At 35.5% G+C, this 25607-nt stretch overlaps 2 protein-coding genes across 15 annotated transcripts in view; one reads left to right on the plus strand and one right to left on the minus strand.

Annotated features, from left to right (window-relative positions):
- Window positions 1-1150, minus strand: part of LOC138692725 (zinc finger protein 723-like) — an 84012-nt gene extending 82862 nt beyond the window's left edge. For 8 of the 11 annotated variants that reach the window (XR_011330123.1, XR_011330121.1, XR_011330119.1 and 5 more), the window contains exon 1: window positions 859-946. The gene's annotated coding sequence lies outside the window, so the exon portion shown is untranslated. Of the gene's footprint in view, window positions 1-679; window positions 728-858 lie in introns of all 11 variants that reach the window. The other 3 variants (XM_069815908.1, XM_069815913.1, XM_069815912.1) reach the window with 3 other exon arrangements.
- LOC138692724 (zinc finger protein 665-like) overlaps window positions 1144-25607 on the plus strand; it is a 55990-nt gene continuing 31526 nt past the window's right edge. Inside the window, exons 1-2 of one of the 4 annotated variants that reach the window (XM_069815904.1) lie at window positions 1144-1309; window positions 22831-23003. Coding sequence is in view for 1 of the 4 variants with exons in the window: in XM_069815903.1 (XP_069672004.1) it covers window positions 1255-1309 (55 nt within the window). In the remaining 3 variants the exon portion in view is untranslated. Of the gene's footprint in view, window positions 1310-11076; window positions 13035-22830; window positions 23004-25607 lie in introns of those variants that run through there. The other 3 variants (XM_069815905.1, XM_069815903.1, XM_069815906.1) reach the window with 3 other exon arrangements.

A 25607-nucleotide genomic window follows, 5' to 3' on the forward strand; every position in this document is an offset into this window, starting at 1 on the left:
AATACCACAGAGAGTTGTAGAAACTGTTGGAAATAATAACCTTCCATACCGGAGAGTCGTGAAGTGGGTACCAGCATTTCAGTGAGAACGCGAAGCAATCAGCGATCGGCAACGGGCAGGACGACCAGTGAGCGTGCGGACCAATGTGACACATAAAGAAGAGTGTGTACAGTGGGTACTGCGGACCTGGGAATGGGAAGAATTGGAGCAACCACCATACTCTACGGACCTTTCTCCATGTGATTTTGACCCCATACGGAAGGTAAATGAACCATTACGTGGTAGACGGTTTGGGGCACGAATGGACATATCCAATGGTGAGCAACAACATATGACCAGATTCACAAGTCGTGAGGGAAATGGTGAAGCGGATAGTATTCGGCGCGTCCCACATCGTTGGCAGCATATTGTGAACGTTGCAGGAGACTAATTTGAGGGACTTTAGAACGGGTATGTGTGCTATAATGATTCTGGCACATTACATTAACATAATTTTTCCCAGAAACTTATATATTAAAACTATTGGGAAGACCTAACCTTCTCAAATCAAAGGAGATGCGAAATAAAAACCCGAATTTCTCCATACATTTTAACCAACTCACAACGTATTTTCAACACAACTTCTACCATCAACTCTTCAACTATGCGTCAAACAGATTTAAAGTCATTAATTGCTTACTCTTCTGTAGCTCATATAGGAAGTCCGTGAGAGCCAATATACCCAACGCTAGAATCAAACCGTAAAATAATGATGTAGGCGTAGGCCTAATGAGGAAACTAGAATTACAATTACATTCAAGACTAGAACCAATGTTCTCTTATATTATAAATATACGTAAAGTACCGGTAACAACCTACCTCTTCAAAAATGCCACTTCCGCGACAAAAATGTTGAATTATTAAACCTACACAATTAACCTATTGTGTTGAATCCATACCATACACGAAGATCAATACGGCCGTGAAAAGATGGCAGTACCTCAGATCTCTTTTTATCTTTTCAGCTCCAGACTGTTGCGTGTGGAAAACTGTAATGAGCGGGAAAAGAATGTACGAAAAGAGGAAAATAAATTGTGGCCAAGAATATGTAAATGCAAGTGGAAATTCTGTGTCCGCGAAAATGTGCATTGACAAAGACTGCAAATGTGGATTATATTGTGTCGAACGCTTGAATAATGAAAATGATCGAGCACATGTGCATGATACATTCTCGTCAATAAGTAATTTCGACCAGCAAATGCAGATCTTGCAGGAATGGTTCATAATATAATGAATATAAAGTGGCACAGAGGACCTGCTGACGTAGAAGGTAGTTATAAAGAGCACATACGGGTATATTATATAAAGTTGAAAGTAGAGCCCCTACAGCCGAGGCTGCGCTGAAGTTTAGAGTACGGACAAATTGAAGCTTGCGTCCGTAGCCATGTTTTGGGGAAAGCGCAGGCTAGCAGAAGGCTGTGCTATGCAATGTTGAATGTTTAATTCATATGTTTGTGTTTCTTATAAATCAATCTGAATGGATAAATGAAAAAATCCTAGTAACATTTAAAGCAACCATGTTATGGACATAATCAAGTTTACAGTAGTTATGTTAGTTTGACAAGAAACAAAAGAAGGCAGGAAAAATTTGATACTTTAACCAAAGACGTTGCATAGTTATTTGACAGCATATAGAGCGATCAGAAATACAAATTCTATTGTAGTAATAGTTCAGATGAAAAGAAAATTATCAATATTAACTATTATTAACAAAACACTGCCAGCTATGTAAGGCATTACATTAGGCCTATATTGTAAACACAGGTTTGCTTTCATGTGAACAAGAACCGAACAATTATTTTCACATAATAGACACTTGTAAAATAAAAACATGTACATAATGTTTAGTTTGAAATATAAGTAGGCCTACCATACATTAGCTTATTATCACAGCTGTAGATGGAAATAAACGTCACATGCATGAACCAGTCATATAGGCCTAATAGAACTCAGGTGTAGTTTACAGAACATCTTGTCTATTGATTCATCATCATTATTATTATTGTTGTCTTTGAACTTTTTTATGTAAAGTCGTGTTGTACTGGTAACTTTAAGCTATGTGGTGACACCTGCTCTTTATGTAGTACTTTCTTTTAGTTGGTTATTTAACGACGCTGTATCAACTATTAGATTATTTAGAATTGATGGTATTGATGATAGCAAGATGGTATTTCGCGAGATGAGGCCAAGGATTCGCCATAGATTACCTGACATTAGCCTTACGGTTGAGGATATCTAAAAAAAAAAAGCTCAACCAGGTAATCAGCCCAAGCGGGAATCGAACCCGCTCCCGAGTGCTTACTTATCGATATAAAATATAGGTGTGACAAAATCACCCATAAAAGTCACATATTTAATTGTCACAGTCACAGTTGTCCCAGATACTAGAAAATATCGTTTAAGCTCATATCTGTATTTAAATAATTGGGCAATCTCAAAGTATATGCTGCCAAGTGTCATGGTGGACGAGCGCAAGACTATTACGTCATACAAATTAATGCATGTATGCATGGCAGCCAACACTACACTAATTAGCGATGAGACAAAGGCTGCTATCACGTATTTGAAAAGCCAATAAGTTGTGACTGTATGAAATCGTAGACGTAGTTTACAGACAGAACACAAGAGTCGCATTGATACGATGCCTCCAGCTCAGGAAACCCGTCCGGCAAAGGAACTGTTAACCAAACACATTATTACCGGGGTTGGATTCCCGTATAGACGTAATTCCTTGGAACATGTATGAGAGAATTGCAAATTATCGTAAAATTAGAATATATAAAGATTCAATGACGCGACAGGGAATTGACTCAGAAGACAGAAAGTGGACTGAGAGGACATAGAGTGGACATCGAGGACAGATACTCGACTGGTAGCACAGAAAGTGTAGTGACAGGACAGAGATTGGACTGAGATCACACAGAGTGGACTGAGAAGACAAAAAGTGGACTGGGGGACAGAGAGTAGACTGCTAGGACAGAGAGTGTAGTGACAGCACAGAGATTGCACTGAGAGCACATAGAGTGGACTGAGAAGACAAAGAGTGGACTCAGAGGACGTAGAGTGGACTGAGAGGACAGATACTGGACTGTTTGTACAGAGAGTGTACTGCCAGGACAGAAATTGGACTGACAGCACATAGAGTGGACTGAGAGAACAGATAGTGTAGTGACAGGAAAGTGATTGAACTGAGCACATAGAATAGACTGAGAGGGCAGAGAATGGACTGAACTGAGCACATAGAATAGACTGAGAGGGCAGAGAATGGACTGAGACGGCATAGAGTGGACTCAGAAGACATAGAGTGGACTGAGAGGACAGAGAGTGGACATAGGGGACAGGTGATGTAATGAACAGATATTGGATTGTGGGGACAGAGAGTGGACCAAGACGATATAGAGTGGACTGAGAGTAAACTGTTAGGACAAAGAGTGTAGTGACACGACAGAGATTGGACTGAGAGCACATAGAGTGGACTGAGGCAAAAGAGAGTGGATTGGTAGGAGAGAGAATATAGTGATAGGAGAGAGATTGGACTGAGAGCACATGGAGTGGACTGAGAGCACAGACAGTGGATTGAGATGACAGAGGGTGAAGTGAAAGAACAGAGAATGGACTGAGAGCACATAGAGTGGACTGAGGGGAGAGAGTGGACTGAGAGCACAGAGAGTGTAGTGACAGAATAGACATTGGACTGAGAGCACATAGAGTGGATTGAAAAGACAGAGAGTGGACTGAGACGGCATAGAGTGGACTCAGAAGACATAGAGTGGACTGAGAGGACAGATGGTGTAGTGAAAGAACAGAGATTGAACTGAGAGCACATAGAGTGGACACATGACATAGAGTGGACCGAGAAGATAGAGGGTTGACTGAGAGCTCAGAGAGTGTAGTGACAGACCATAGATTGGACTGAGAGGACAGAGTGGACTCAGATCACAGAGAGTGCACTGAGAGGACATAGAGTGGAATGAGAGGACAGATACTGCACTGGTATGAGAGAGATTGTAGTGACAGGCCAGAGATTGGAATGACAGCCACAGAGTGGACTGAGAAGACAGAGTGGACTGAGAAGACAGAGTGGACTGAAAGGACATAGGCTGGACTGAGAGGACATAGAGTGGACTCAGATGACATAGAGTGGACTGAGTGGACAAATTGTGTACTGAGAGGACAGAATGGACTCAGATGACAGAGAGTGGACTGAGAGGACAGAGAGTGGACTGAGAGGACAGAGAGTGGACTGAGAGAACAGAGGGTGTAATGAAAGAATAGAGATTGGACTGAGGAGAGAATGAGTGTTCTGCGAGGACAAAGAGTGGATTGAGAGTGGACACTGGACTGGTAGGAGAGAGAGTGTAGCGACAGGACAGAGATTGAACTGATAGCACACAGAGTGGACTTAAAGGACATAGATTGGACTGAGAGGACATAGAGTGGACTCAGATGACATAGAGTGGACTGAGAGGACAGAAAGTGGACTGATAGAACAGAGGGTATAACGAAAGAAGAGAGATTGGACTGAGGCGACAGAGAGTGCACTGAGAGCACATAGAAAAGACGGAGAGGACAGAGAGTGAACTGGTAGGACAGAGAGTATAGTGACAGGACAGAGATTGGACTGAAAGCATATAGAGTGGACTTAGAAGACACAGAGTGTACTGCGAGGACATAGAGTGGACTGAGAGTTCATAGAGTGGAGTCAGATGACATAGAATGGACTGAGAGGACAGATGTTATAGTGAAAGAACAGAGATTGGACTGAGAGCACATAGAGTGGACGGAGGGGACAGAGAGCACATAGAGCGGACTGAAGGAACAGAGAGTGGACTGAGACAACAGACTCAGATGACATAGAGCGGACTGAGAACATAGTGTATTGATAGAATAGAGATTGGACTGAGAGCGTATAGAGTGGACTGAGAGCACAGACAGTGGACTGAGACGACAGATACTGGACTGGTAGGACAGAGAGTGTATTGACAGGACAGAGATTGGACTGAGAGTACAGAGTGGACTGAGAAGATAGAGTGGACTGAGAGGACATAGAGAGGACTGAGAGGACATAGAATGGACTCAGATGACATGGAGTGGACTGAAAGGACAGAGAGTGTAGTGACAAAACAGAGATTGAAGTGAGAGCACATACCTTAGACTGAGGGAACAGAGCGGATTCAGATGACATGGAGAGAACTGAGAGGACAGAGAATGGACTGAGAGGACAGAGAATGTAGTAAAAGTACAGAGATAGGATTGAGGTTACTTTACTCTCTGTCCACTCTCATTCCTCTCAGTCCACTCTATGTTCTCTCAATCCAATCTCTTTCCTGTCACTACAATTCCTGTCCTTCTAGTCCAGTATCTGTCTTCTCAGTCCACTGTGTGTGCTCTCAGTATACTCTATATGTGCCCTCAGTCAAATCTGTTCTGTCACTACACTCTCTGTCCTCTCAGTCCACTCTATGTATTCTGAGTCTACTCTGTGTCCTTTCAGACTGCTCTATGTCCTCTCAGTACACTCTATGTCCTGATTGTCCTCACTATGTTACAATACAATGTAACTTTGACTCCTGATCACAAATTGTGATCTGCGCTTAAAACCAAGGCCTTGACATTGATGTGTCGCTGAATTGTAGCATACAGAAGTCTGTTTTACCCTAATTTTGCAAGACACACAGATTATATTTTGGTACATGGCTGATATAATGTCGTTTGTGTTCAATACACAATGTGTCATCATTTGTTGTACCATATCTAATTGTTTAATTTTTCTATTTTGTCACTTATTCAGGCCTTTCGTGAAAACTGAGAGGTATTTGTTGAACTTTCCTGAATTAATGGGCAAGTTTCATTGCACATCTTATAGGTATAACACATGGCTGTTGCATAAGATATCTTTACATCTAATTTGAGACAGATTAGATGAAATCGTGGACTTAAGTTTATAGACGGAACAGCAGAATCGCATTGATACGATGCTTCCAGCTCAGGAAACCCGTCCGGCAAAGGAACTGTTTACCAAACACATTACCAGGGTTCGATTCCCGTATAGATATAATTCCTTGGAACATGTATGAGAGAATTGCAAATTATTAAATGAAGAAATTAAACGTGTTTGTGCAGCAATTGTCTCAACTTCATGTTCACTTCGAAAAGTATTTTCCACAGGACACACAGCACTACTGGATTAGGGATCCATTCAACACAGACTCTCCATCACATTTCACAACAGCAGAAGAGAAGCAGTAGGAGAGAGAGTGTAGCGAGAGAGATTACATCAGACAACATGGTGAAGATGATAGGTATTTCTTTCTTAAAAACTGCTTGAATTTTGGAGCTCTGTGATGAATGAGTATCCAAGGTTAAGTAAGAAGGCCTTGTGCATTATGCTGCCTTTCGCAGGGTCTTATCTTTATGAAACTGGATTTTCACCCCTGACAGTGATCAAGTCCAAATATAGATCAAGAATAAATCTCCTGAATGAGATGCGCCTTGCCATTTCAAAATTTGAACCCAGATTCGATAAACTATGTGAAACTATGAAAGCTCGTACACCCCACTGATTTGGTTGAACATTATGCCAGTTACCAGTTAGTAACATCTGTTTTTACTACGGTTTATGATTTTTTCATCGTTAAATGAATTGACAGCGCAAGTGATAAAGATAAAAGATTTATATTTTTATAACTTTTATAAGTTTAACTCATATTTCATATTTGCAGTGTATCAACAGAAAATAAACATGAGAGAGGTTTTTTTTCTTTCGTTATCGCATATTAAAAGTTAATTGTCGAGAGGGGAGGCATATGCTCCTTTCCGAAGCTCAGGGAATCTACGACCGACAACAGCAAAAAGTTTGAAAACCCCTGAGTTTACTGTATATATTGAATGAGATCTTTGAACTTTAGGTTGAAATGTTTAAAGCTAAGAAATTTATAAAATTATTTATTCCATTTTCAATGGTAAATTTCAAATAGGATGTAAAAAGTTGAAAGTATAAATACGTTAGAAGTAAAAACTACCTTTTCCACAATTGCAATCCAACGAAACAAATATAGAACTCCGTACGGATAATTACATCCACTGAAAATCAAAACTTTACTGTATAGCCTCTGCCTGGACTATGGGAATGAAATAGAGCCATGCTGCCGTGAAAGTGGGGACAGTATTTCCCTTGCTGACATAGTGACGAAATTGGGCGATATGTAGCCTTTTGGGCTATGCGGAATGGAATTTTGCGCCAAATTATTGTAAAAATGCGACTATCACCATTTGGGCGACATTTGCACCGAAAGACGCGATTTTGGACGACATAATGCTAGGTATTACTCGACTAAGACCAGTGGAAACATGCGGCCCGGAGCTGTGGCGCTATTGACCTGCATTCGTAATACCACAGTCTACTATATACAGTCGCGAAGCTCAATATGTAGTAAAAATGCAAACATGGGTAGTTGCCCACCACTAGGATCGCTACTATCGTCTCATCATCGCAGATCTCTCTCCTAGCAGCCGACAAAATATGTTATACTTTCGTTGTCGTGTCCTTTTAGAAAAATTAACAACTTCCTTCCATTATTCAAATATTAAATACATAAAGTTAATTTATTATTTTAATGAAGTATATTAAATTCCACCATAAACTCGAAGATACCGACAAGAAATAAGTTAATATAATTTTTGTTTGTGCAAAACGAACTGAAATTTACTATAATAGCTTCACTCATTCAAGATTATAGCGATAATTAACTATGAAACCAATAAATATTAATTTACATTTCTCTTTACAACAATAATAATGGAAATATGAATTAATGGAGTAACTTACGTGTACCGGTACTTGTAGTGTAGGCTTACGTAGTTAACAAAGTGGGATGAGGTTAAGCAATAATAATCACACCAGAATTGGAAATAAAACGTGATCAATAAATTTTATTGTAACAGACTTTTTCTACGTCTCTAGTAAAGCAACAAATAAAAATAACAACAAAATTAACAGCTATAATTAAAAACATATCCTTTGAAGAAAAAAGTAGGCCTAAGCAATAATAATCCCACCGAATTGAAAATAAAACGTGATCAATAAATTTCATTAAAACAAACTTAATTTTTCTACGTCTTAAGTAAAATAACACATAAAAATAATAACAAAATTAATAGCTACAATTAAAAATATATCCTCTGAAAAAAAAGGAGACCTAACCTTTATTTCTCTGGAAATTTAGCAGCCTAAGTGACAGAACTTTAACCGGTATCTAATGTCCTTTCGGTTAGACTGAAACATTTCATTGTGAAATTTAAGGATATAATGTATTCTAACAGTCACAAAGAACTTCAAATTAACAGTTTTGTTTCTGCACGGCATTCTTGTGGAAACCCAGGAACCTTTCTGAATCTTTCGGAAATCGGAAAAAGGATAACTCTGGCCTCTTTCTCTTACTGTTGCTACAATTTATAGCACTACAAAGTCTCTTCCTTGTCCTATATTATTATTCCAATTATTATATTTTATCCATTAACATTTTCATTATAACCAATAACGAAGATTTCACAAGCATCAATGTGAAACACGCAACGAGCTAGCACTCGATAGAAATACGACACAGTCCAAAGTCGACCCTGGACAGTCTATTGTTTCTAGTTTCTAACCGCTTGGAGCGCTTTATCACGAGATTTGCAAAAAAACACCTCAAGCTTCGCGACTGTATATAGTAGACTGTGGTAATACCTCATCGCGATAGTTCACATTACGCCCGCGCTCCATTCGCCTTGGTCGAGTAACTATAGACTCCGTGCGCATCCCAACTGCTGCGCTCTAGCGGCCACTCGTTTAAACAGTTCATGTGACACGACTCACGACTGTCAGTGTCAGTATATGAACGCGTATGAACGTATTTGTCATTATTGGGAAGAAATTAAATTTAATATTATGGAGGGAAGTACTACAAAAAGTAGAACAAATTGTTCTGTGGTTGGATGTAACAACACTTATAGAAATTGTCCTCCTGGGACCAAGTTTTTCGTGTTCCCGAACAGTAGGCAGCACATAATTAGGAGGAAAGCTTGGATTGCGACATTAAAGCGAGACACGATTGATGGGAAGCCATGGAATCCGACAAATAATTCACGCGTTTGTAATCGGCATTTTATAGGCGGAACACCGACAAGAGATCCTGACAGTCCTGGTTATATACCAAGATTGTATGTGAGTCCAAATTTATCGGATCGCCACCGACAAAGAGAAGAATACCGAGTGACGGCTAGATACAAGAGGCGAAAACATAGACATGAAAATGAGATGGTTGACGTAAGTGATATGGAATCTTGCACATTTAGTGACGCGAGTACACAGACAGATGCAGTGACCCTAAGTAGTGATAGTGGTGTGAATGTATTGTTTTCTTCTTTGCGAAATAATTGTGAAGCGGAAGTCCAGACAAACCTATCAGTGCCTCGTGAAAATAAGCAGACAATGACAAGCACTGGGTTCAAAAGAGATTGTGGTGTTAATGTAGGCTCTGTAGATGTCAAACATTCATTTTGTGGGTTTAGTTCAGTGAAAGAAAGCGAACGGAATCTTCTTGATATAGCTGGTGTTAAGGTTGCCGTGTTTCACATTCTGTTATCTTTGTTACCTTCTGTCAATAAGAAATGCACACTAGGTAAAGAAAATATGCTATTACTTCTATTAATGAAATGTAAACTCGGTATTAGTTTTGCAGCTCTTGGAGTTATTTTTAACTGTCATAGAACTACAGCATCTGTCACTGTCAAATTTACTCTCCATCATATTTATGAGAAAACAAAGGAATGGATTTTCTGGCCACAGCGATCAACTATTATAAATACTATGCCAAATGCATTTAAACGAAATTTTGAAAATTGCACATGTATTTTAGACTGCAGTGAAGTGTCCTGTGAAAGACCTCAGACTGTTCGCCAAAGAATTTTAATGTTTTCTCATTATAAAAATACATTCACCTTGAAATTTCTTGTCGCCATTACTCCATCAGGATATATTTGTTTTCTTTCTAAATGTTATGGTGGAAGAGCGACAGACAGCTACATTACAGTTCATTGCGGTATATTAAACTATATCCAGCCGGGAGATCTGGTTATGTGCGACAAAGGGTTCCCACAAATAAAAACTTGTATTCAAAACAAGAAGGCTATAATTGTGATGCCACCTTTTGCATTTAATCCTCAGTTTTCAGCTGAAGAAGTTGATACAACATATGGTATAGTGTCAGTTAGAATTCATGTTGAAAGAGCCATTCATAGAATGAAGGTTTTCAAATTATTAAGCAACAAAGTTAGTATGGATTTACCACCTCATATAGACAAAATTCTTCATGTTATAGGTGTCTTGGTAAACTTTAGTCCTCCTATCATTAAATCACAAGACTAAGTTGCATATGAACCTAAAGTAGTCACAGCAGGTTATCTAATTGAATATCAAGGTCCAGTCTAATGTTTATAATTATTAAGCATAGTGTTAATGGAACATGTTATATTTTCGCAATTTTAGTTCAAATATTCTGTATTATTAGTTATTTAATTAAGTAATTTGTACAATCAGTACTATGTTTCTGTATTTCATTTTTTGTTCTCTTTTTCTGCTCTGACTATAGTATTGCAACCTTGATATTCTTTCAACATTCGTGTCTAAATAATGACAGTTACAGAGGCATGGGATTACAATAGATGAAATGCACTAAAACTATTTAAGTTACTGCTTGTTTACAAATTAATGGAAGATAATGTTCAAAATAAAATTTTTCTACTTTGGGAATAATATTTGAAAGGAATTCTTCATTTATGGAAATGTTCACTTTCACACTCCCCTTTGGAGAATATATAAACAAATCACAGGAGACGAGATTCAAAATATACATTGATACCTGTACCTGGGTGTAATATACGTAAGTGTCCTTCAATGTTACACCACCATCACTGGTTACATACAAATATGGAACATTACATATTTGCTCCTCAATTACTGGTTTCTCCCGACATGAATAAGGACACTTAATCTCCAAGAGAGTAACACAATCCTGACCTAGCACTATCCCGTCAGGGCTGCAGCAAAGCCATGGTTGTTGTTCTTTTACAAACAAACCGAGCTGTCTCACACAACATTTATATGTCAAGCAGAACTCTTTAAGTGCCGTCTGTTCATTATCTCTGCCGTATCTTACTGCTGGACTGTTTATGTGTTTAGAACCAGTGAACGTTAATGCTAGTGTATCATAGTCTCCAGAGTTCCGTGTCATAATCTTGTGTACACTCTGGCTGGCCGAAATGCGTAACTTCCTTTGTTGGAACCACTCAAAACATCGATATTGCGTCCTTGCTTCTGCGAATTTGTGATTTTCACATTGTCACAATAAAAATTCAATTGAATACTTGTCAACACGCGCTCATAATCTTTTTGCACTAGCGATATTTTGCCACTACTGGACAGATAATTAACTTCATAGCATCTAAACAGTTTGTGAAATTTTTTATTATCTAATTGGTAAAGACACTGAAACAGTAGTCCCCTTTCGCCCAGTTCTACAGCACTATCTACGATTTGTTTAACAATGGAAGTGGAGATAATTGCAGATTCATTTTCACATTCTGCCTTTAAAATTTTTGAAAAGGGACAGTCTATATTTTTTATTTGCTCGTATAATTCTGTTTTGCATAATGCTTCCTTGTTTTCACTTTCTGACACGCAATAAATCGGTCGCTTTTCTGATTTGTGTTTGAATATTTCTCCTACATTTTCCCCTTTAGAATATTCTGCAGCAACACTGTTAGGCTTCTCCCATTGTTGCAGAAAAGATGTTTTGGAAGAATCTCTCTCAATATTAATGTGCATGCACAACGCAGCAATATGTTTACAGCTTCTTGAAAGGCCTGCTTTGCATTTGCACTCAGCTGATATAACATTTCTATTACAATCAATCTGTAAGAAATTAATCTAGAGTAAATTAACTGTAAAACTAATTTTAAACTGTGATGGGTACATGGGTAATGAAGTTATATTTAAAGTGAATAATGTAAATATACGAATATATGGCAAGTCATGCAAAACGAAATAATAAATCATACTTTAAGTTGAACTGCATAAGGCGGTTGATTAATGCTTGTTTCTCTCAAGCATAAGCCGGATATTTCTTTTCTCAACTTCTCTTTCACTTGGAATATGTGATTACTTTCAGCGAGTTGTGCACCTTTCTTTAGTGTAGAAGCTCTAAAATACTATGCATCCCACTGAATTTTTTTAAAACCCACGTATATCTCTATAGACGATGACATGTCTCTATTCAATTGCGTGCTCTGCACTCACACGACTTATCTTCCGCAATGGCCGCTAGGGGCGCTCATAGTCAAATGATCGCCATGCGCACGCAGTCTATATTTAACGCAGTGTAATATAACAAAATTTCTGCTTAAGTGTTGGGGAGGGAGACGAGTGGCCCACGTGGCAACGATTAATCATTATCATCCTCATTTCATCACTTGTACTACGCCTTATATTTCAAGATTGATTACCAAACTTGGTTGTTTAAAGGACCAAAGTCTTTTACTAACCCACCTACAACGCACTCCAATAGAAGTTATTCCAACAAACTTCATTACAATTCGTCAAGTGAGATGTACTGCCTGATAATAGATGTAGGCCTACATATCAGCCAGAACCTCAATCAGAGGTATAGTATCATCATCATCATCATCATCATCATCATCATCATTATAGCTACTGTTGTTGTTATTATTATTATTATTATTATTATTATTATTATTATTATCAAAACTGCTATTAACTGTTATTATCATTGTCATTATAATTTTTATTATCATCATCGTCATCGTCGGTCTGTGTTTTCAATTGTGTAATAATTACTGTATAAATATTTCGATTGGTTTTAATGGTCACGGCTCACTTGATTGTAGTGGAAGAAGTTCCATAGATCTCACACAGATAATTTCAACTGTTATTACTGGTAGGTCTATTGTAAATCTTACATTTTAACTTCATACACTTTTGTGTGCCATTTCTCTATTATTATAGCCCTATTCTACATTGTGATCCGCGAACACGGTACTGTGCGTGAGAAATTCCATAAAGTCTCTGTCATTTTCTAATTAATGCGTTATAGATGGTTAGGTTAGTTATTTTACAACGCTTTATCAACAGCATAGGTTATTTAGCGTGTGAATGAGATGAAGGTGATAATACCCGTCAAATGAGGGGTCCAGCACTGAAAGTTACCTAGCATTTGCTCGTATTGGGTTGAGGGAAAATCTCAGAAAACCAGGTAACTTGCCCCGACCGGGAATCGAACCCGGGCCACCTGGTTTCGCGGCCAGACGCGCTAACCGTTACTCCACACGTATGGACTGCGTTGTAGAAGTAGGGTAAGTTTTTACCTGTAAATGTCAATTTTGTATTCGATGTAGTTGTTCTGGGAAATTAGGCCATCTATTATGATTCGAGTCATTCAGAATTTTATTTTTTGCATTTACAGCTATTATTGTTAGGTCTTGAGAGTTAGAATTCCCGCACAGAAACTCGTTGCTAGGGAAACCATTCTTCATAACAAAACTATACCGATAGTTTTACTGAAATAGACCCATTACAGTGCACTTATTGTTACTTAGTTACCATTGCAGTATAGTTTTGCGAAGGCTTTGGAATAATATTGCTCTAAATTTTCATTGCAAAATATATTGTATTTGCAATTTTAAAAATAATATCCTGCAAAAAATGTTGTACAATACACATTTGTGAAGTACATTAGGTCAATTCCACTGTGACGGGTGTTACTTTCAGAAAGAGATTCTTCGAAATTTAATTGGAATACAATAATTAATAAAATATTTTTACTAGTTCTTTTATAATCCACTGAATTTCCACTTCTTGCTTGTCAGACACAACTAATTATTTTTTTTCTAAACATTATTTGTCAGGTGATATAAGTGAAATAAACAATGTGACGGGTGTAACATGAAAAAGACATGCATACATTAATGATACAGTTTAACTGATAACTCTGTGAAGTTCACAGTTTGAATTAATTGTGTTACCTATTTTCAGTGAGAGGAAAGTTCAAGGAATCGAGTGATATAATGGATGTAATTAAAATATTAAGCCCTACACTTACAATTTAATTAACCTTATGTGACGGGTGTTACTTAATAATGTGACGGGTGTTACTTGTCTGAAGAAATTTCACATTTGGTTTTTTTTTTTTTTTTTTGGTTCAAATCATAGAACATATATTTTCTGTAGTTCATTACATAGACTTAAGAGTACTGGTAGCTTAATATCATGGTAGACATATGTTTTCAAAGTGTGCAATTTTTTTTAAGTTAACTTTAACTTAGTAAATTACATATATGATGTTGACAGCTTCAAAATTGTACTTCTGACGCTCTAAAGTAAATTAATACAAATATTTAATAGAATCAATAAAAAATACAGCCATAAAATCAAAATAGTGTGGCTAGAAGTACAGATTCGCTTTTGATATTAAACTGTTGTTCCTAACATAAATTTACTTTTTAGTATATATGCTCACTTCAACAAATGCTAAATATAAATTTATATTTCTCACAGTGGAATTTAATAAATTTTACTAAAACTGTTAATTACAAAACAAAATACAACAACTTAAGCAGCATCATACTCAGAGCTGTCTCAATTTTTACTATTTGGACAGCTGTTCCTAGTGACTGGAATTTCGTTTCACTGAAAACACTAGTGTTTATTAATGCAGCTTTTCTTGCCCTTTAGTTTCAAACTTTCAGTTTTGTTTTCTTACTGTGAGCAGTAAATTCTTTTCTTGATAGCTTCTTTGTTCTCCTAAGCTTTTCCCTCTCTCCCTCTCTCTCTCTCTCTCTCTCTCTCTCTCTCTCTCTCTCTCTCCTTCTGCAAATAGTCTTCATATCTGTGTTGTTTGGGTAAAGGGAGATGTCATAAAATGAGCTTGGTGATAAATGAAACTTAAACTTGGAACTCTTACTGAAAATACTTTTCTACACAAAATACAACAACTGCTAGTATTCTTTTCATTTTTGCACACTAACTTGTATAATTTAACTTGTGTGTTCATCTGGGGAAGAAAATTCCATCTGCACAAAAAATTACTTATCTCCCTTTACCCGAACACCACAGAATTTTATCTTTATTTAATTTTCTTCGCCTAGGGCATTCAGGTTGCCTCTCAGCTGCTGATTTCCCCATTCTGCAATTAAATATATACGGTATCCAGCTATCTCAAAACGTTAAAATAAATAATTGGATGGTTAACATGCAGCTTCGTATATCCTAAGAATGCAGCAGCTTAATCTGCATTTATTTTTAGGTTATGCTAGTGGTTAATATCTTCAGTAATTCATTCCTTGTTAAGTAAGCAAGAAATAATGTTACAGAATAGAAAAGTACTATGATTAACTAAAATAGAACATAAGTACATTTACCTTTGTGGCCTATAATTTTTATGTAAATCAGAACTTTCGACCAAACATTCAGCTTAATGTAAATTTGGTGGGAAATCTTTCAGATAAGTAAGATTTTGGAGGAAACAGGTATTGACAACTGTTGATAACTTAAACTTCAGATTTACCAACATTTGAAACTTATTTAATAATGTGTTGTGGGAACTACCTGCAATAAATCAAAATACAGAATTCCTGTGTTCTCCATGCTCTAATTTTGTAACACCCGTCACATTGAAACACTTGTTATTTTTAGTTTTAAAAAAATTTAAAAAATACTGTACTTTTGGCATCATATTTTGACTTTGCTTTAAAAAATTGTTGCCTTCAGGACAAAAACTGAGAGCAAGAGAGTAACTTTAAGCATATTCTGTGACGGGTGTTACATAAAAACACTTATTTTAAAAATAGCAAATTTTTAAACTCACTGACATTCATAAAAGTAAATTGACACTGATTTTAAGGTCTTCTCTTTCTGTTAATAGAATTACAACAGAGAACAGCCTTGTTTATTACTTTTAAGTTATGGTTTGGCAACAAACTGCCAAAGTAAATTTGACAGATCAAAAGTACACACTAAAAATATTCACTTCGGATGTATGTAAAACAAAGATGAATTAAATAAATCGAACTTTTCTGTTAATTTCTGAAAATATGAACTTTCCTGAAGAAAATGATATAAAGAACATATACTGAACACGAAATTTAATTTTTAACTTCAATGTCCAACCTATCGTGGAATTAACCATTACAATATCTCGAAAATTGAGGCAGTAGTGGATAATGGTCCCATAGGTCTATAGACCCTTTCTTGGGAAAATGTTTAATTGGGTTCTCCTTTTTAAGAACTATTTCCTTACTTAGTTTCGTTTCACTATCTTGTAAACAGAGGGCAGAGTAGCTAATTGAATGAACTCATGCACCCTTGTGTAGTTGTGAAACTCAGCATACATCACTGAAGATGATCTTCAAAGTGAGTGAGTGTCCATCCAGGATGTGCAGTAAAGTGTACACTGCACTCTGAAGATAAACTTTGAAGTGAGTGTGAATCCATTCTAGATTAATACTGAGTAATCTATATTCTGTACCCAATAGATATTCTTGATTTTTACGTATTTGGTACAATTTATTACGTAACTATGAGATATAGCTATGTAAGAAATTTAATTTTACAAAAATGATTTGAACTTGTAAACCTCTGTTTATCTGCTGATGTTTAATTTCTGCTAAAATATAGGCCTAGTGATATTGAAAGTATTTTGATAAATTAAACTTCTCCTCTGGAAAAAGTCCTATAAAATGCTGCAATAAAACATATGTATTTATAACAATATTAAAGTCGCAATGCATTATTAAGCAAAACTTGTAGACAGATATTATTGTAACAGTATACAAATTGTTATTTTGATCAAATTCCCTTAAAATCGCAATTATATAGAAATAAATTCTTCAATCTTTGTTTTCTCGAAACATGACTTTTCCTTATGAGTCCTTTTTTTGGTTACTGTCTCAGTTGATAATGATAAACTCGTCTGCCTGCTCGTTTTTCAAACATTCCCTTGATTCTGTAAAAAGCACTTCCCAACCTTATATCGTAATATACTGTTACAATTCATTTTCCTTTTTAAGGATGATGTAGGCTATAATTTGTAGGTGGTATCTTACAGTACTTAATGGCACTTGCAGAAATGACAGAATTTTTGCAGATCGTTGAAATAGGGTTTAGTTTATTTGTGACTGAATTAATATTTGGTAATTGTGGAGATTCACTCCATCGTCGACTTTTTTTTTTCTAAAAACTCCTAATTTTTACCCCCATTCTCAAAGGAACTTAACGTAACCTAACCCATATTTTAACTTAGGCATCGATTCACCCCCTTTCTAAAAAAGAACTTAGGAAGAAAAATAACGAGATGACCTAACAACCTAATCTAACTTAAATTTTAACTTAGGCATCAATGCACCGAACTGTAAAAGTAAGAGAGATTGATGTGTTTGTCAGATTGATGCCTAAGTCGAAATTTAGGTTAGGTTAGGTCAGGTCAGGTTACGTCATCTTGTTCTTTTTTTCTAAGTTCTTTTAAAAAAGGGGGTTCTCAGAAAAGACTCGAAAATCGAGATGGAGTGAATCTCGACAATTATTTACCTTTAAATGCACTATACTTCAGAATACCGCGTAAGTAGGCTACTTGTGTATTGTATAAAGACTGTGCAAATTAAAAAATCATTAAAAACATGTCTCTTATTAATGGTACAAGAGATATGCTTTGCACCAAAAACAAATAATTTAATAATGAAATGACATACAGACTATATGTTTACGCGGTCTTCTGAAGTCGCGTCTTTAAATGTGCCCTCATGACAATATTGAAAGTTGATTTTAAACTGTCCACGTCCTGTGGACACTTCGGTGTATGATTAACTACACTTTGGATCAAAATCTGTGTCCAGCAGCTAAGAAGTCGGGTGATGTAGAGTGTTCATTTTGTTCTTTTATAGATAACAGATTTAAAGTTGATTGTAAACTTGGGAATGAAATATCTGTGTGTGGATTAAGAAGAATGAATAAGCCTACATTTCAGTGAGCTAACGAAGTGTTCAATCTTATGTAAATAATAATAATAATAATAATAATAATAATAATAATAATAATAATAATAATAATAACAATAATAATGATGATGATGATGATGATGACGACGATGATGTCTTTCCGGCGAAAACACACAAGTAAAAATTAAACATGCTGGAAGATGACTTGTGTTGTAATTAAAAAAAAAATAATGAAAGCAAAATTTATGAATAGGTTACAGGAATATCAAACCAAAATATCCTTGTATTTTAAAATGATTGCATTTATTTTTGACATAATAATAATAATAATAATAATAATAATAATAATGATAATATTTATTTATTTATTCATTCATTCATTCATTGATTCATTCGTTTATTTATTTATTTATCTTTTTATCTATTTATCTATTTATCTATATTTATCTATCTTTTTATCTATTTATCTACCTATTTATCTATCTATTTATTTATTTATTTACTTATTTATTTATTTATTTAGCTGTTCAGCAGAAAGAATATAACAAAAACATCAGCAATGATATAAATTACAGTAAAAGTACAATGAAGTAATTAAATAATGGCAATGAAATAAAATGATAATTACAAATGAAATAATGGAATCATATAAATGAAGGATGGAATCATATAAATAGCATTACAAAGATATGCAAGATGGCGAGAATATTATAATACACCGACAATAATGACATTGGATGGACGGAATAAAATGGATGACTAAAATACTTAAATAATGACAATTAAAAGTAATCGTAATTGAAAATGAATGGAATCATGTAAATGAATAAACAACAAAATAATATAAAATGTAACGAGAATAATATTAAAATACAAATTTAAACAAAAGACATAAGTTAAACTGACATAAAACTCCATAGTATATACTACACATTAAATGGATCCAAGTTAGATCCATGCAAATTGCATATTTTATACATCTGCAGACCAGAGAGAGAGAGAGAGAGAGAGAGAGATTTAGAATTTATATTGTAAAACATTTTATGAAATCTTAAACCCTTAGCAGGAATACAAAAACTGATATTGCTTAGGAAAGATTCACAATCAATATCACCCTTAAGAACTTTACAAAAAAAAAATAATAATCAAGATCTTGACGTCTGGCAAATAAACTACCGCAATTAAAATATTTCCAGTTAATCTAATATTTATAATCATCAGAATTAGGTAAAAATCTATAAGAACACAGGAAAATAAATATTCTTTGAATATTCTTTAGCTTAACCGAGTCAGTTGAAGTAATGGAATTCCATACTACAGATGCATATTCAAGCTTGGATCTGACAATTGTATAGTATAAAATTAATAAACAGATAGGAGTAGAAAAAGAATAAGTTATAGTTGTGATTAGACCAAGCATTCTTAATGAATGGGTATAAATATATTGCACATGATCATGGAAATATAATTTAGAATCAAGTAAGACACCAAGATCTCTTATACTATCTTTCCTAGTAATTATGATATTATTAAGAGAATAATTAAATTTTTGGGAGGTTGTTTTACGTGAGAAGGAAATAGCAAAAGTTTTGGATTGATTAATTTTCATTCTATTTTCAACAGTCCAAAGTGCAATTGAATTAATATCATTTTGAAGAATTTGACAATCAGCCAAACTACTAATTTTGCGACAGATTTTGAGATCAGCAAATAAAAGACAGCTAGAACTTATTCTTTTACTTATGTCATTTATAAATAATAAAAATAAGAGAGATCCCAAAGTAAACCCTTGAGGAACTCCACATAAACTATTAAATGGATCCGAGAGAGAATTACCTAGTCTAACACAAGATTGTCTATCTGTTAAATAGTTTTCAAACCAATTATCGTAGTTAGTGGAGACCAAAATTACTTAATTTAGTTAATAAAATTTTGTGAGGAACAACATCAAATGCTTTGCTGAAATCAAAATAAATTGAGTTAATTTGACCTTGAGTTTAGACAACAGGCATAATGAGATTGAGATAGGAAACTAAATTAGTAGTTGTAGATTTACCTTTAATAAAACCATGTTATGCTGAATTGATCTTATTTTTGACATAAAAAGAAATGTGTTTGTGTATAATTTTTTCAGAAATTTTAGAAAAATTGTTCAGAATAGAAACAGGTCTATAATTAGTAACATTGTTTTTATTACCATTTTTAAAAACAGGAATAATAGATGCTTCCTTCCAAAGTGAAGGATGATTTCATGTTTTTAAACTGAGATTGAATAAATAAGTTAAAACAGGTATGAGAATATCAGAGCACCCCTTAATTATAAAATTAGGAATGCTATCAATACTTTTAGATTTATTAGGCTTCAGCTTTTTAATGGCTTTAGTTACATCTGCGATTGTTATTTTAGGTAATATTAGAATCGTAAGTAAAGAAATTAGAGTTATAATTTTGTTGAACAGATTTAAATTGACTAGCAAATGCATTAACAATTTGAATTTGATTCGTGATATGAACCCCAGTTACTAATAATTCTGTTGGATATTGACATATCACATCTAACTCCACCTATCTCTCTCACTAACAGTGACACTAACTGCTTGTCACTAATCTATGCCTAACCTTTTCACTAACAGTGGTACTACTCAGTAAGGTTGAGGAGGACAAGAGAAGAAGAGAGAGAGAAAGAAACTAAATTTCAAATTTCTCCTGGTATGAATGGCAAGGTAAATGTCATGTCTATATGTTGGTGACATTGTATACTTTGTTAACATCATTATGACATGACTGAAAACGTCCACACCTAATGTCCAGTTTAGCTATACTCTCTTTTCTTTCATATTTGAACTAACTTTTGTAATATTTTTCGATATGCCTACAATATACCGCCAGGTGGAAAGGAGTGTTGTCTAATGGGACGTTCAAGTATAGTTAGAGATAAAATAAATGAAACACTGCTTGACAGAAATAATATGTTAGATTTAAAAAAAAAAAAAAAGGACGATATGTAATATGCAGTCATAAGACACGAATGACTAATTAGGCAACAGAAATACCCAATGAAAGAGAAAACTTTTTCGAATATATTTTCGTAAAAGGTCTACAGCGAAATAAATGGAAAGTGTATGTATTATGTTTCACTAAGTTTAGTGCCCTTATTTAGTATAGTTACATGTCTGTTTAGGAAATTATCGACTGAAGATGGATTGAATGTTGCGGAATTTTCTTCATAAAGGAAGAAATTTATCATATTATTGCATCTCTTTGTAGTTAGCCAGAAAGTCATTTAACTAAACTCTATTCATAGTTTTTTTATTAAGGAAGGAGAAAAATTCGCTTCGGCGTCGAGAATCGAACTCGGGACCTCCACATCTACGCACTGGATGCTCTACCACTGAACTACTTTGGTGCTCAATCCAAAGCACCGGATCGAATCTTTTGCCTTTTTTTTCTCCTTTAGTGGCCCAGTGCTTAGAACTGTGGGTCCCAGATTCGATCGTCAATGGCGGAGCGAATTTTTCTCCGTTATTAATAAATATTAACCACAACAGATAATTCTATAGGACAAAAAAATTAATAATCTTTACGTACATTTTTCGTTTAACAAGGCAAATAAACAGTGTAGTTCCGGCCGCACACGTCACTGATATCAGTGACCTCCTTGTTTGACCTAATGGGCCGAGTGAATAAAAATACAGCATTTGAGTGTAAGCAAGAGATTGGAGCATGAGGATGTGATAGTGAGCAAAGCGTTGGAGCATGAGGATATAATAGCGAGCCAAGGGTTGGAGCATGAGGATATGCTAGTGAGCAAAGGGTTGGAGCATGCGGATATGATAGTGACCAGAGGGTTGGAGCGTGAAGATATGATAGTGAGCAAAGGGTTAAAGCATGAGGATATGATAGTGAGCAAAGGGTTGGAGCATGAGGATGTGATAGTGAGCAAAGGGTTAGAGCATGAGGATGTGATAGTGAGCAAAGGGTTGGAGCATGAGGATATGATAGTTAGCAAAGGATTGGAGCATAAGGATATGATATTGAGCAAAGGGTTGGAGCATGAGTATATGACAGTGAGGAAAGGGTTGGAGCATGAGGATGTGATAGTGAGCAAAGGTTTGGAGCATGAGGATATGATAGTGAGCAAAGGGTTGGAGCATGAGGATGTGATAGTGAGAAAAGGCTTGGAGCATGAGGTTGAGATAGTGAACAAAGAGTTGGAGTATGAGGATGTGACAGTGAACAAAGAGTTGGAGCATGAGGATATGATAGTGAGCAAAGGGTTGAAGCATGAGGATATGATAGTGAGGAAAGGGTTGGAACATGAGGTTAAGCCTCTGATAATGTGAATATAAATTGCCTTATGCTCCAACCCTGTGCTTCTAATCTATGAGCACGTGCCTTGTCAGTCACAAATATGGACCGCTAAGCTATAGTGTTCTGCATTGTTGGCCATGTCGGCACCCCTTTAATCTTAGTGCAGGTGTCCAACTTCATTATTATGAACTGCATAAAACCAAAATTTATTTCATTCGGATCTGTAAGTGGATAAAAGTGACACGTGAGAATGAATTCAGCAGATGGAAAAAGTGAAATGTCTGTACCGGTATCTATTGAGAGCATAAGGGTATTTCTGTCTTCAACACTAAGCAAATATCCGGATATTCTTCTGAAGTCGCAGGTACCAGGTACAAAAAATAGAAAAAATGCAGCTATTCAGGAATTACAAAAACTATGTGAAATTAATTTCAGAACATCTGTCACATGTAAAAATATGCTAAAAAATCAATAACATCAAACCAAGACATAAAAAGAAGACTGATCTTAACAGGACGGGAAACAAGGCAATAGTCCTGAATTCCTGGGAAAGACAACTGTACAATCTACTACAAGGGACACAAATCCTACATTGAACAAAATTCCAGGTAGGCCTACTGCTTTTACTACAACTGCTAAATAATTAAAGTCGCTGTTATTATGCTATTTAATTTATTTGATAAGTCTCACTTTAACTTAAAAAAAAAAGTGATGGAAGTCTATTATGTAACATAACAAGTTACAGGTCTGCACATAACAATACAATCAATTCTTCGCAGTACTGTCACCTTACAAGTTATTATTGAATTGTTTATAGGAGCTATAAGTGTGAGGCCTCAGCAGTCTGCACATTCTGAATCATCACCATAATGTAGTACAGTATCTTCACTCAAACCACCGCCCTCAAAGACAGCTAAACACGATTTTTCTGAAACTGAAGAAACTAAAAGCCGTACCAACACAGAACTACAACGACTAGTATTGTTGGAACAATATAAATTAACAAAACTTCAGCTTGAGATAGAACGATTACTAATTGAAAGACTTCATAGTAAGGAAGGCCTACCTCACACTACACTTCACAACAATGAAAATGAAATGTCTTGAAAATGATGAAAGTTTTAATTTTTATTTTTTATAATTGCGGGACTGTACACTGTATTGTTTTTTTCATACTATTATGTGTTTGTTCATAAGGATCACTTGTATCATGATCTATTTTAGTAAGGTAGATTAACTCACATGTTATATAAATGTGGTTAGTCTGAAGTAGACGTACTTAAATAATAGACAATTATCACATCATATTTTGGGTGTGTGTTAAAAAGTATTTTTCTACAAAATATAAGTAAATTAAATGCGTATACTCTAAAGTCTAAACTAAATATTACTCTTTGAAACAAGATAAATAGTTAGGTAGTTTCACTTGTGAGTTTATCATGCGCTTTGGTTTTACATAAACTAGGCTTAAATAAAATATTATAGTCAGAAGTACATTTGAATTCTATTTTAGTAAATTTAGTTATATGTTATGTTAGTGACCTTACTTGTAGGTATTTATAGATATGCACATATCACTTTTTTATATTCTGAGTAGATGTGAACATATTTAATGTCTTTAGCAAAATGTGAAATTAATTGGAAATTAAATTCTACTTTTTCATTAAAAGCAATTTCAATCGCAATCACAAGGATGACTTAAGTGTCCATGATTTTCTATTATAACAACAATTTTATTTCTTCCCTTCTTTCACGTCCTACACGTAAAATTTCTCTTTCATTTACTTGTTCCTCTTTCTTCCCTTCTTTTGCGTCCTACACGTAAAATTTCTCTTTCATTTACTTGTTCCTCTTCACCCTCTTCCACACCCACGTCATCTACAATATCAACGTCTGTGAAACTATGCCATGATCTACTCTGTAGACAGGTGAGTTTGCTAATAACCAGACTCACAGTTTTCAGAAGCATTTGCTCATAGCCTGAAGCAAATCCATCTCTTTATTCACATCATTTTTCTAATCAGAGAGCAATTGTCCCGACGGTAAGCACTTGCTCACATCTGCTATTGCACCACTTTGCTTAGCTCTTTTTTATTCAACATACTGGAAGCATTTCATTCAAAATAATGAAGTAAAAGAACTTGCTCAGCTTTATTCACTTGGCCCAATATGTCAGACATGAAGTAAGTCCACAAAAGAAAAAAACCAAATGAGAAAAATTGTCGATAGAGCCTCGGTGTAGCTCAGTAATAGACCACCAGTACGTAGACCTGGGTTCCCCGGGTTCGATCCTCGGCGTCTTAGCGAATTTTTCTCAATCATTAATAAATAACAGATAATTCTGTAGGTCCTAATACATAGTCAGTGCAAACACTCATGATGTCCCACTTCGATTACTGTGATATTCTGTTTACTGACCTAAGCGTTACTTTGGCGTTACTTTGGCGCAGAGGCTACAACTTGTTCATAATATGTGCATCCGTTTCGTCTGCAATATTCGCCGGGCTGATCACGTAACACCAGCCCTCGAAATGTTGTCCTGGCTCCGTCTAGAAGATCTTAGGAAAATCCACTGTCTTTCCCTTCTCTTTCACACATTGCATTTCTTCACTCCTGGTCTATCTTGCGTCTCGTTTTCAAAATTTATCCATCCATCATAACCTAGACACACGATCACAACACTCTTCAATATTATCCATTCCCTCCCACCGAAAATCCTCATATTCATCTTCTTTCACTGTGTCTGTTCCTCTACTTTGGAATTCCCTACCGAGTAATGTCAGGGACTGTCAGACATCAAACCAATTTAAGAATAGACTAACGAAATATTTTTCTAACAATTCTCGTTAACAAATATAGCTGTTACAAGTTGCCCAATGTTTAATGGTTATATATATCACAGAATAAATATTTAAATTATCTCATTATTATAATTATTATTATTATTATTATTATTATTATTATTATTATCATCACTATTTCTTACCAGTGTTTATTATTGTCACACTAACATTACTTATCCAACTTTCATTATTTACTTTCATGTTGTTTTATAGTCTAGATCAGCGGTTCCCAAAGTGTGCTCCGCGGAAGGGCTCCGCGAATGATTCTCAGGGGCTCCGTCCGCGGAAGTTATGAAGATGACAAAAATTGCTAATTCCATCTAGTCTCTAGCGGGAAAACGGAAACTAGTTCCATCAAGCAAAAAATAC

Source organism: Periplaneta americana, chromosome 17, assembly GCF_040183065.1.
Source record: "Periplaneta americana isolate PAMFEO1 chromosome 17, P.americana_PAMFEO1_priV1, whole genome shotgun sequence".
NCBI classification, from domain to species: domain Eukaryota; kingdom Metazoa; phylum Arthropoda; class Insecta; order Blattodea; family Blattidae; genus Periplaneta; species Periplaneta americana.